We start from the raw sequence: 12,395 nt of genomic DNA, 5'->3' as shown, positions 1-12,395 counted from the left end.
TGGGAACCGGTATTGTCCTGACGAAGGGTCTCGGCCTGAAACGTCGACTGCGCCTCTTCCTATAGATGCTGCTTGGCCTGCTGCGTTCACCAGCAACTTTGATGTATGTTGCTTGAATTTCCAGCATCTGCAGAATTCCTGTTGTTTACCGGTATTTGCCGACACTGTTAATGGCATCCTGTTTACCCAGAAACCTCCGACCCTCAGAAGTCGCCGTCAGTGACCCAGCGATCAAATGCGCAGGCGTCAAGGTCGGTGATGTTCCGGAATATCGCGCATGCGCTCCGTGGACAAAAGGCTCTGGAGCATCGGCTGCAGGTAGGAATGAGGTTCCCGTGGAGATGCGTCGGTACCGGTTTTCGCACCGCGACTGGGGGATAATTGTTGCCAGCTTCGGACATACCATGCACCGCAAACCCATGATATTCCCGGTCCTTTCCCCCTCCCAGCCCCACGTCCCGTACCCGGACGCCGGGGAGCTTTCTGCTGATGAGCGAAGCTGCTGGCGCCATTTTGCAGCGCATCGCTGGGACTGTGGCGGATAGATGGGTCTCTGCTTCGTGGGGGTTTCTGGGTAAAGAGGCAGCCATAGATGACACTGCCACCGCTTTCCCGCCAGTCCGTAGTTTAGAAGCACCAGAGGATGGAACTCTCAGCCACTGCCGAGCTCCAGCTCTCTAAATCCAAGTATTAGGAACTCAGAACAACAATATAGTCCCGAGTTATTCTCGGATGAAGAGTCTACCTTTCAGTCAATGAAAATGTCAATGCGAAAAATAACCCCTTCATGAAAATGCATACGAAAAAAGAACAAATAATTGAGTTCTTGAAAACCTCACCTTTGTTCTACCTCCTCTTGTTCTGGACTTTTCTACCTGTGAGAATATGTCTTCTGCCATTCTCTCTGGGTAGATAAAGTTATCAAATTTCACGACACATGCTGGTGATAATAAACCTGATTCTGATGCTGATGAAAAATCCTTTGTCCTGGGTAACAAGTGGCCTGTGGCTTTCACATCACAAAAATGCCACAATCCAATGAGGAAGGCTACTGCCCTCCCCTTCATATTAATTGGCATTGCCATCGATGACTTTACTACCATCAATCACCTGGGGTGTGTCAGAATAATTGAAAGGTCTCCGGGATCAGCCATGTAACATCATGAGCTCTTTGTAGCGCTGTAGGGCATGACCAGAACTTGAAATAATACTGATGGAGAGAGACAATCTGAGCTAAGCACAGATTGATTGTGGGCAGAAATGGTTCATTATGATCCACACAGAAAAATAGAGAATTTGATGATCAGTCCAGATGCCTGATCCGGGTCGAGTTAGGGGAGGAGTCGTTCTTCTGACTTGGGTTGAACCTCGCTGTAACAGTGTGATGGCAGAGCTCATCATCAAGACAACAATGATCTCATCTGAAATGCTGTCCTTCACCCATCGATGTCTTTTGTAAATCTTTTTACAGGTTAGAAACGGCAAAGAATTTGTGCACGGGAATCTCACGCACAACCACAGATATTTCCCTTGTAACACCAATATATCTGTTGTTGATCCTTGGAGATGAGGATGTAAACGTGCTTTGACTCTGAAATGAAGTCTTCTGTTGTAATTCAGTGAAATCTACAAGAACCAGGTGCTGAGAGCACACCAGCAGAGATCAGGTCTTCAACTGCATCAGTTGTGTGAGGGATTCAGTACGTGTGACATCTGACTTTATGAATTGATCACAGGGAGATATCATTCTCCTTTTCTCACACGTGTGGGGAGCAATTCTCACTCAGCCGACCCACAGATACACCAGTGAATTCACAACGGGGAGAGGCCATTCACCTGCGCTGTGCTTGGGAGGGATCTAATCAGTCATCCAGCCTGAAGATACATCAACACGTTCATACCGTAGTGAGATGGTTCACCTCTTCTGTCTGTGGTAAACGATTCATTCTGTCATATAAGCCGAAGATCCTTCAGGATATTCACAGCTTTGACCTGCAGGCCATTCACCTGCTCCATCTGTAGGAGAGGTTTGCTCGGTCATCTGAACTGCTGACACACAAGTGAGTCCAAACTCAAAAGAAGCTGTATATATGCTCTGAATATGTGAAGGGATTCCCTCAGTCATTCCATCTAGAGACACACCAGTCAGTTCGTATTATGGAGATGCAGTTTTCCTGCTCCGAGTGTGGGAAGGGATTCACTCAGTTGTCTCAACTGAGAGTACACCAGCAAGTTCACACTGGGGAGAGACCATTCAACTGCTCAGACTGTGGGAAGGGATTCTCTCGGTCATCTCACCTCCTGGCACACCAGTCAATTCACACTGGGGAGAGGCCGTTCACCTGCTCTGAATGTGGGAAGGGATTCAGTCGATCATCTCACCTACTGGCACACCAGTCAGTTCACACTGGAGAGAGGCCATTCATCTGCTGTGAATGTGGGAAAGGATTCACTCAGTTATCCCACCTGAAGACACACCAGCGAGTTCACACTGGGGAAACGCCTTTCACCTGTTCTGAATGTGGGAAGGGATTTACTCGGTCATACCACCTACAGACACACCAGCGAGTCCATACGGGAGAGAAGCCATTCATCTGTTCCGTGTGTGGGAAGGGATTCAGTCACTCATCTCACCTACAGACACACCAGTCAGTTCACACTGGGGAGAGGCCGTTCATCTGCTCAGACTGTGGGAAGGGATTTCCTCGGTCATTTCAACTGAAGGTACACCAGCGAGTTCATACTGGGGAGAGGCCGTTCACCTGCTCAGACTGTGGGAAGGGATTCTCTCGGTCATCTCATCTACTGGCACACCAGTCAATTCACACTGGGGAGAAACTGTTCACTTGTTTAGACTGTGGGAAGGGATTCAGTCAGACATCTCAACTGAAGCTACATCAGCGAGTTCACACTGGGGAGAGGCCATTCACCTGCTCTGAATGTGGGAAGGGATTCACTCAGTCATCCCACCTTGTGGCTCACTACCGAGTGCACACTGGGGAGAGACCTTTCACCTGCTCTGAATGTGGGAAGGGATTCACTCAGTCATCCACCCTTGAGGTGCACTACCGAGTTCACACTGGTGAAAGGCCGTTCACCTGCTCTGAATGTGGGAAGGGATTCTCTCAGTCATCTACCCTTGTGGCACACTACCGACTTCACACTGGGGAGAGACCGTTCACCTGCTCTGAATGTGGGAAGAGATTCACTCAGTCATGCAACCTTGTGGCGCACTACCGAGTTCACACTGGGGAAAAAGTTTAACTAAGCTGCATGCTGGATATGTTCACCTTGAATGGGACTACAGTTTAATCTGGATCTGAGACAAGTACAGCAGTTCTATTTCAAACTGTTGTCTCAGGTACCTAGTGGTCACCCAGTGTAGAGTAAGGTGTCAACTCAGCCCAGCTGATCTCTGCCAGTGTTTCTATTCCATGACAGTCATTTTAAATCCATCCCTGCTGTACACCTCTTGTTCTCCCTGTGATGATGGGTTCCAAACAGTCACCACTCTGTGGGTGAAGGAGTTTCCCTTGAAATTCCTGCAAAATTTCCTGCTGACTGAAGAAGACAAGCTGACTGCAGTTGTGTCTGATGTGTTCTTCGTCTTTCAAATCTCTGGGCTGCGGGAGAATGACATTGGTAGTTAACCTCCTCATTCCCTGCTCATTTCAATGTTATGGGTTATTTTCACTGCTCTAGAGCTGTGTCTCACACAGCTGGGTTGTTAGAATACACTACTGTCCTCTAAATTCTGAAAGCAGAATGCAGAACCATATGTTGGATGTTCAGCGGAGCAGCATCAGAAACCAGAGGCAGGTCAGCACAGGGCAGGGATTGGGGCTCTGGACAGTGGTAGAGGTAGGAGCATGTGATGAGGAGCTGTGGGGGTGGGGGGGCGAAATGTGACAGTGATTGAGTAGCAACATTTGGAAGCTGATTGGCAGAAAAAATTAGGTTGACTTTGACTGCTGAGCCACACACAATTCCTGCTGACATCAAGTATATTGCTTGAGATCTGCTGTGTTAAACTGGCTACTAAGTGCTCTCTTCATATTGATTGAGTTGGTGCCATTTGGTAGAGAGAAAGTAATGCTTGTAAACACTTTCAATGGCACCATTCTTACCCAGAAACCTCTGAGCTTCAGAATATGCTATCTCTGTGAATTGAGCACACAGGTGCTGAGAGTCTGTTGGATCCAACTATCTAATTTTAATTGTCATTTTCTTTGCAGTTTAACAATTAATTATCTGCTTATATTTTAAGCTGCCTTTATATGCACAACAGTTTAATATGCCTCTCCTGGCTACACAAGGTATAGTTCTGAAGCTTCTTTATACTTCATTGAGTAAGTGTTTTCTCGTTGGTTAATTTTTACTGAGGTATTAACTAAGTGATTTCTAACTGGTTTATTATTATCTATAGATTTAAATGGAATTTTCCTTACCTCTGGGTGTAAAAGTAGCTGTTTTATGCTAGACACCATCTTTAGTTTCTCTCTGTTCTTCAAGCAGTGGACCACTGTCACTGTTCTGTTCCTGTTTTATCAATTTTGAATAAAACAATTGTGAAGCAATTGATTTTATGATTCATGCCTGACTTTTAAAAGAACCTTGGATGTAAACACCACAATCTGTCAGGTGTCAGAGACTATGAACTCAGTATTCCAGGATATTCGATGCTCAGCAGAAGAGAGGAGGAGGAGGAGAAAAGGGATTGAACAATCACCAACACGAGGAAAAACTAAAGCAAACATCACATGATCTCAATGATCTGCAGCCGAAGGTTTGGAGACAAAGTGGAGACATTAGCTGAAGTTTGTCAAAAATCATTCTATTCCAGGAAGATCTCAGTGGAATGGAAAACCTCAAATATGACTGTATTGTTGAAGAAGGGTGGAGGAAAAAAAGAAGGTAGCTGTAGTACTGTTAACTTCCTTCTGTTGTTGGCAAAATGCTGGAATCTAATCTATGAAATCATTTAGAAAACTGTAACATCATCAAATGGGGTCTACGTGTTTTAAAGTCGAATTCACACAGCAGGAAAACAAGCTCTTCAGCTCAAATGGTCTACAGTGACTAAGGCTCCCATCAGCTTGTCCTATTTCCCAGCATATGGCCCATATCCTTTAAAACCTTTCCTTTCCATCTATCTGTCCAAGTACTTTCTTAATGTTAATATATCTGTCGCAGCCAATTCTACTGGCAGATCATTCCATACACTGACCACCCTTCTGGGTGGAAAAGTTGCCCTTCAGGTTCCTATTAAATCTCTCCCCTCTCATCAGAAACTGATGCCCTCCAGTTCTTCATTTCCCAACCCTGGCATAAAGGCTGTGCTCTTGGACCCCATCTCAGCCCCTCATCATTTTGTACATCTCTATAATATCACCACGCATTCTCTGACATTCCAAGGAAAATTGTCGAACCTGCTGAGCCTGTCTCCATAAATTACTCCTTCAGGACACGTCAACATCCTCAAAAGCAGGACACACAAAATGCGGGGAAACTCATCAGCTCATACAACGTCTATAGCAATGAATAAGCAGCTGACATTTTGGGCCAAAACCCTTCAGATCTGAAAAGGAAGCAGGAAGATACCAGAATAAAAAGGTGGAAGGAGGGGAAGAAGGTTGGCTGGAAGGTGATGGGTAAAACCTGGTGGGTGGGAAAGGTAAAGGGATGGAGAAGAAGACTCCTGATAGGAGAGGAGAGAGGACTATAGAGGAAAGAGAAGGAGGAGGGGATCCAGAGGGAAGTGATAGGAGAGAGGAGGTAAAGGGCCAGAGTGGGGATTAGAGGAAGAGGGGAGGGGTAGGGATAAATATTTTTAGTGGAAGGAGAAATCGATGTTCATGCCATCAGGTTGGAGGCTACCCAGATGGAATATGAGATGTTGCTCCTCCACCCCAAGGGAGGCCTCAACTGAGCAAAAGAGGAGGCCCTGGACCAACATGATAGAATGGGAATCAGAATTAAAATGTTTTTGGCTACCGGGAAGTTGCACTTGATGAAGCGGTCTCCCAATTTACGATAGGTCTCACTAATGTAGAGGAGGCTGCATTGGGAGCACCGGACACAATATCGAGGACTCCCGCAGATTCACAGGTGAAATGTTGCCTCACCTTGAAGAACTGCTAGGGGCCGTCAGTGAAGGTGAGGGAGGAGGTGAATGGGCAGGTTTAACACTAAGGCTGCTTGCAGGGGTAAGTGCCTGGAGGGAGATTAGTGAGGAGGAATGAATGGACAAGGGAATGGCAGAGGGGACGATCCTTGCAGAATGCATAGGAGTTGGGGAGGAAAGTAAAGATATATTCAGTGGTTGGATCCCTTTGGAGGTGGCGGAAGTTGCAGCAGATGATATAGGTTGGATGCAGAGGCTAATGGGTGGTAGGTAAGGATAGGAGGATCCACATGGATCTCAGAAAATTCTCAATGTCCTCACAATCTCCTCTAATCTCATTGCCGCTTAATGGTGCCTGTCCTACAGCAGGGTGGCCAAAACTAACACCATACTCCAAACACTATATTCCATCTAAGAAACGATGATACTAATGTCAGAATGCTGTTTCTTCAATAGGTACATTTAGTGTCAGAGAAATGTATACAATATATATCGTGAAATTGTTGTTCTTTGCAAACATCCATGAAAACAGAGGGGTGCCCCAAAGAATGAATGACAGTGGAGTCTAGGAGCAAAGGTTAAAGTTCAGAAAAGGACACCCATTTAGAACAGAGATGAAGAGGAATTTCTGTAACCAGAGGGTGGTGAATCTGGAATTGATTGCAATAGACAGCTATCAAGACCAGGTCATTAGGTATATTTCAGCAGAGAATGGTAGAGCCCTAGCAATTTCTACTGTTGTTAACTACCATTTCCAAGGAAAGTGCTCACTAACCTCCAGGTAAAGAACAAATGCAACTCTACCCATAAGAACATAAGCCACAAGTGGGCCATTTGGCCCAGCAAGTTTGTTCTGCCATGCATCATGACTGATTTATTATCCTTGTCACCCCCATCTCCCACCACCTACCCTGAACTTTTCACACCTTTTGACAAGAACCCATCAAGCTCTGCTTTAAGTAGGCCCAATGACTTGAAGTCATACTAATTGGCCTATAATATCCTTTCTCCTGCCTCTCTCCTTTCTTAAAGTGTGGAGTAACATTTGCAGTTCTCCCAAATTATTCCAGAACCTAGTGAGACTTGAAAGATCTCTACTAATGCTTCCACAATGTCTTCAGCTCCTTCTTTCAGACTCTGTGCTGTAGTTCATCTGGTCCAGGTGTCTTGCCTTCAGACCATTCAGCTTCCCAAACATCATTTCCTTAGTATTCGGAACTACACTCACTTCTCCCCCTGACAGACTAAAAATTCTGGCGTTCTGCATGTATCTTTGACGGTGATGCAAAATACTCATTAAATTTGTCTACCATTTCTTTTTTCCCCATCTTGCCTCTCCAATGTAATTTTCTAGGTGCTTGATATCCATTTTCACCTCTTTCAATCTTTATGCATCTAAAAATACTTTTGATATCCTCTTTGATATTACCTGCATATTTCATCTCTTCTTTCCTTAGGACTTTTTTTTAAGTTCCCTTCTGTTGGTTATTAAAAACTTCCCAATCCTTTAACTTCCCACAAACTTTTGCGAGATTATATGCCCTTTTTTTTGCTTTTATATTGTCTTTGACCACAGGTGTCAGACATGGTTGCCCCATCCTCCTATTAGAATCCCTCTATCTATGGGATACCTCTATCTTTTCTGTGCCTTCTGAAGATTCCAGCCATTGCTGTACTGTTGTTATCCCTGCTAGTGTCACCTTTCAATCAACTTTGGCCAGCTCCTCTCTCTCTCATGCCTCAGTAGTTCCCTTTACTCCACTATATATCTCACATGAAATTCTCCTCTCAAGCTATCCACATCAGTATACATTGTTAACTCTTCAAATTGTTTCAATCAAATAGATGCGATGGGATTTTAAGGAACAAAGTTCTGTAAACTGTTCTCTTGTGACGTTTATTGGTGGTTGGCAGACCAACATAAGGTGCATTACTGCCACCTACTGAGGTGGAGTGTGGAGCAAAGAGGAAGTACACCCACCAAGTTCCACCCCCCCCAAAAAAACCTCAATTAATATCAAAAACTCAAATGGTTTTTTGATACATGATATACATTATGATGGCAATGATATCCTATCAAACTTTCCATGTTAAACTGTCTGCCCCAAAGATCTCAATTTAGCAATTATATGTTTCCTTTACACCTATAGGAACTGCATTTAAACAATTTATGTTGCATCGTTTCTTGACCAGTCTGCTCCCAACAAACGCACGTATCGTGCGTATTAATTCTGAACAAAGAATTATTCAAACTAGTATGTTCAATAGATAAATGTGTAAGTATAAATTCTTCCTCCCTTTATACCCATCTCCCACGTAAGTTCTTACCATCCTCTGAGTTTCACATAAAGGTTGCCCTTTCTTTTCATCAGGGTTGCCACAGTGATCATATTGACTTTTTTAATCATGGCTTTCATCTCCCCTTTATGCAAAGGCACCATTACATTTATAGCCTTAAATGTAAGTGGTTGCTTGGTTCCTTCAACTCCAACATGAGCAGGGACCCATAAGAAATATATACACAGGCCTAGACACTGCAGCCTGAACAGATGTTGTCCAATCTCAATAATAATATCTGGCCTACAATTCAAAATACCTGTTTATGTAGATGTCAAAACCGAGAACGAATTAAAGCCCAAAATCGGGACGTACTTCGCCCCATTGCGAGGGTAAAATGATAGCAAACATCTCAGACGTGATTCTCTACGTGGAACTTCCTGTGCCGCCGATATAACTATCATTCTTCATCTTGATCTTTTCTTGACGGGTGAAATTAACCACAGGCAAAGGGAAAAACCATACAGGTGTGACAAAGGGGACCATATTCCACATTAAACAACCCGAGATTTTGTGCCCATTCAGTTTCCATCCACCCAAAACTGAAGACCTTACCAATGAAGTGTCCTAACACTCAACTAATGTCACCAATATTGGATAACCAGCTTTTTGTCATCTCACGTTAACCTAATAAACCATTGCAGAGTCCTGGTAACTCTATCTTGCCTTGTAAGTTTTCACACAGCGAGGGCTGTGTAATGTCCTTTATGTTGTCCAATCAAAGCGTTAGGTGGGAATCTTAATTTTCATTCGTCCGGACCGACCAATGAGAACCTAATTATCCCGATTCCTCCTTTGCATAGGGCGGGGGCACACGGCTTATTTAATTGGAAGTCCAATCGCTTTTGGTTATTTCTGGGTCGGTTACTGACTGAAGAAATGCCTGATCAGCCCAAAGCTCCCAAGAAAGGCGCCAAGAAAGCCGTGTCCAAAGCCAAGGGCACCAAGAAGCGCAGGAGGTCGAGGAGGGAGACCTACTCCATCTACGTCTACAAGGTGATGAAGCAGGTTCACCCCGACACCGGCATCTCCTCCAAGGCCATGACCATCATGAACTCGTTCGTGAACGATATTTTCGAGCGCATCGCGGGCGAGGCTTCCCGTCTGGCCCATTACAACAAGCGGTCGACCATCACCTCTCGGGAGATCCAGACCGCCGTGCGCCTGCTGCTGCCCGGGGAGCTGGCCAAGCACGCCGTGTCGGAAGGGACAAAGGCGGTCACCAAGTACACCAGCTCCAAGTGAAGCTCCATAAACCAGTGACTAAACAAACGAAAACAACGGCTCTTTTAAGAGCCACTCACAGTTTCCACGGAAGAGTTAATGCTTCGTCATTCGACTGCAACGAGCTTGTCTTCGGAGGTTTTTACTGTCGGAGGTGATTTTATTTCTGTGTATGAAAAGTAAATTTTCCACTGCTCCGTAGAATTCCGGTGTCATAATCCCAGCTCACGGCCATTTTGCCCTCTCACTTCCCCTTTTTTATTCGCCATTTTGTGTCTCACTTACACAAAGTTTTACAGCCAGTAAAGATCTTTGCTGTCGTTGATATTTAATTGTTTTGAATGCGATATATTAACTGTAGTACCCCTCTTTGCAAAAGCCCTGAATCGGATTTTAACTCGAGATGACAATAGTTTCACTCATGGTCCTTTCACAGAACTAACACTACGGTGTCTGCTTCGACTGCAGTTGTGACCCGTCTATAATCGGATGCGTTGTACATAAAACACTGACCCTACCGCGTTCTGTGAATCGGCGTTTATTCCCATCGGAAATCAGTGAAAATTAAAATCAAATAATCGCCCGTGTGAGGAATTCACACACGGTCTTTATTATAAATGAAGGGGGAACCTTAGGAATGTGAAATCCTGTTTACAAGTCTGCAGTTGTTAGAACTAATGGATAAAATTATAATCTTGGCGGGTTTTTCATATTCTGGGGTCTGAGGTTAGTCTGGAGTATGTCATCTGTTCATTAGACAGTCGGTCCGCTCGTTGGATTCACCGCTCTGGGAAGCACAGGGGCGAACGCGAGAGAATATCCTCAGTTCTGGTAAAATACGGGAGGATAAAGGAACTCAGAACTGGGAGGGAGTCCGGGCACAGAGAGAAGTTGGTTTATTTCAGGTAAGAGTCAAAATGTGGCTGGAGAGACTTGTCTGCTCCAGCTACTCTGGACGAACTCCCCAGCTCAGCCCTTCCACAGACACCGTGAGTGGCTCTGAAAAGAGCCTTTGTGTTGCCAGACAAATGTTTCGCAGATCTATTTCCCCTTGGGGTTGGCGGGTCCGCCACTTTTTTTGGGCAACAGCACGGCCTGGATATTGGGCAGCACCCCGCCCTGAGCGATGGTCACTCCTCCCAGCAGCTTGTTGAGCTCCTCGTCGTTGCGGACGGCCAGCTGCAGGTGTCTGGGGATGATGCGCGTCTTCTTGTTGTCTCGGGCCGCGTTGCCGGCCAACTCGAGAATTTCAGCCGTCAGATACTCGAGCACAGCAGCCAGATAGACCGGGGCTCCGGCACCCACCCGCTCAGCATAATTACCCTTCCTCAGGAGTCTATGAACTCGGCCCACCGGGAACTGCAGTCCGGCCCGGGACGAGCGAGACTTGGGTTTGCTCTTAGCCTTACCACCGGTTTTCCCTCGTCCAGTCATCTCGACAAATCTCTACACAAAAAGTGAACCGATTCTTCCGCATTCACTGTTTTTATAGCTTCTAGGATGATTGCGGAATGACACTTACGATTGGTGGTACAGCGCTTTCTCCGACTGGTGGTGTGGAAAAACCCAATCAGCGAGCTGTCCAATTCTCCAATCATCAGACGGCAGCAAGAATAGCGCGGAAAGTAACTGTCACTTCCCAGCTATTTGAAAAGCCCACCAAGCGAAAATAAAATTAATCAATAGTCCTCAACGTAAATCAATAACAAATTTCTGTGTGAATACCGATTCCCTGCACGACCAGCTATTTCATCTCATTGCGGATTTGTCTATACAGAACGTGAATTAATTGTACCAGGACAGTCCCTGTGAATTTGTTTTTTTTTTGTGTGTGAAAATGCATTCGAATATGGACGTATCACTCTTCTCAGACTGTGGCTGGAGCCGCAGAAACAGTGGCGTGTACGAATCTCAGCCTCACCTCGATGTGCTCATTCAGTCCCTGACAGGTGGAGAGGGAAGAGGTGTAGCGCTGTCAGTGAGTGGAGGGAAAGTGCCCGGGGTCAGGGAGAGGTGGTTATGGAGGATGAGTCACAGAGGGATTCAGCCCTCTCTAATCAATGCACGGCCACAGGTTCCCGTCCTTTTTCTGTACAAAGTCTGCGCCCCCTGGTGAGGTGTAGGACCAAATGATTCCCATGGCAAGAGCCTCCCGTATGTACTCTTCCGCCTCCTTTATGTACTCCTCCATAGTGCATGTCTCCGGGCCTGAGAGCACGTATAATCAACCCCGTGGAGGACAAGTACCGTGTCTATAGCACAGTCATAGGGTTGGTGTAGTGCACGAGTCAAGGCTTCTCCCTTACCGAAGACCTCTTGCAAATCCTTGTAGATGGAATGGATTTCAACCAGTTTGGATGTTGCAACTACCCCAGAACCTCCTTCCAAAGACATCTCCTTAGGTAGCAGGGAAGATAAGGCAGACCTCAGTCTCCTCCATAGGTTCACCGGAGTCTCCGTTGAAATAGAGAGTCCAATTCACTATCTGTATCCTCAGATAATGGCACTGAGGTGCTACAGATGGTCTTTGTGCTCCTGGGACTCAGCTCCAAGTGTCTATATTTTGGAGCTTTTTCCTCACAGAGTACCTGGTAACTGGATCCCTTAGGTTTGGCTGCTAGAGCTCCAGACTGCTTGCTCACCTCCTTAGCTTGCTCCTAAACTAGAGACACTCTCACTCTAGTTCCAGTACATCCCAACTAGACAGGGT

At 45.7% G+C, this 12,395-nt stretch overlaps 3 protein-coding genes across 3 annotated transcripts; 2 read left to right on the top strand and 1 right to left on the bottom strand.

The window, feature by feature from the left end:
* Nucleotides 1-209: 209 nt before the first annotated feature.
* Nucleotides 210-4,582, top strand: LOC134353894 (zinc finger protein 229-like). The gene is made up of 2 exons (XM_063062411.1): nt 210-318; nt 1,472-4,582. Exon 2 carries the CDS (start codon nt 2,158-2,160, stop codon nt 3,262-3,264), a length of 1,107 nt encoding a protein of 368 aa, XP_062918481.1. The 5' UTR covers nt 210-318; nt 1,472-2,157; the 3' UTR covers nt 3,265-4,582.
* A 4,709-nt stretch (nt 4,583-9,291) lies between these two features.
* On the top strand, nt 9,292-9,939 carry LOC134353906 (histone H2B 7-like). The gene has a single exon (XM_063062423.1). It carries the CDS (start codon nt 9,341-9,343, stop codon nt 9,704-9,706), a length of 366 nt encoding a protein of 121 aa, XP_062918493.1. The 5' UTR covers nt 9,292-9,340; the 3' UTR covers nt 9,707-9,939.
* Nucleotides 9,940-10,289: 350 nt separating this feature from the next.
* LOC134353902 (late histone H2A.2.2-like) lies at nt 10,290-11,124 on the bottom strand. Its single transcript, XM_063062420.1, has one exon. It carries the CDS (start codon nt 11,117-11,119, stop codon nt 10,727-10,729), a length of 393 nt encoding a protein of 130 aa, XP_062918490.1. The 5' UTR covers nt 11,120-11,124; the 3' UTR covers nt 10,290-10,726.
* Nucleotides 11,125-12,395: the final 1,271 nt, after the last annotated feature.

Source organism: Mobula hypostoma, chromosome 11 (assembly GCF_963921235.1).
Source record: "Mobula hypostoma chromosome 11, sMobHyp1.1, whole genome shotgun sequence".
Lineage (NCBI taxonomy): Eukaryota > Metazoa > Chordata > Chondrichthyes > Myliobatiformes > Myliobatidae > Mobula > Mobula hypostoma.
The sequence above is the reverse complement of the archived record's forward strand: the minus strand, read 5'-3'. Positions and strand labels throughout refer to the sequence as shown.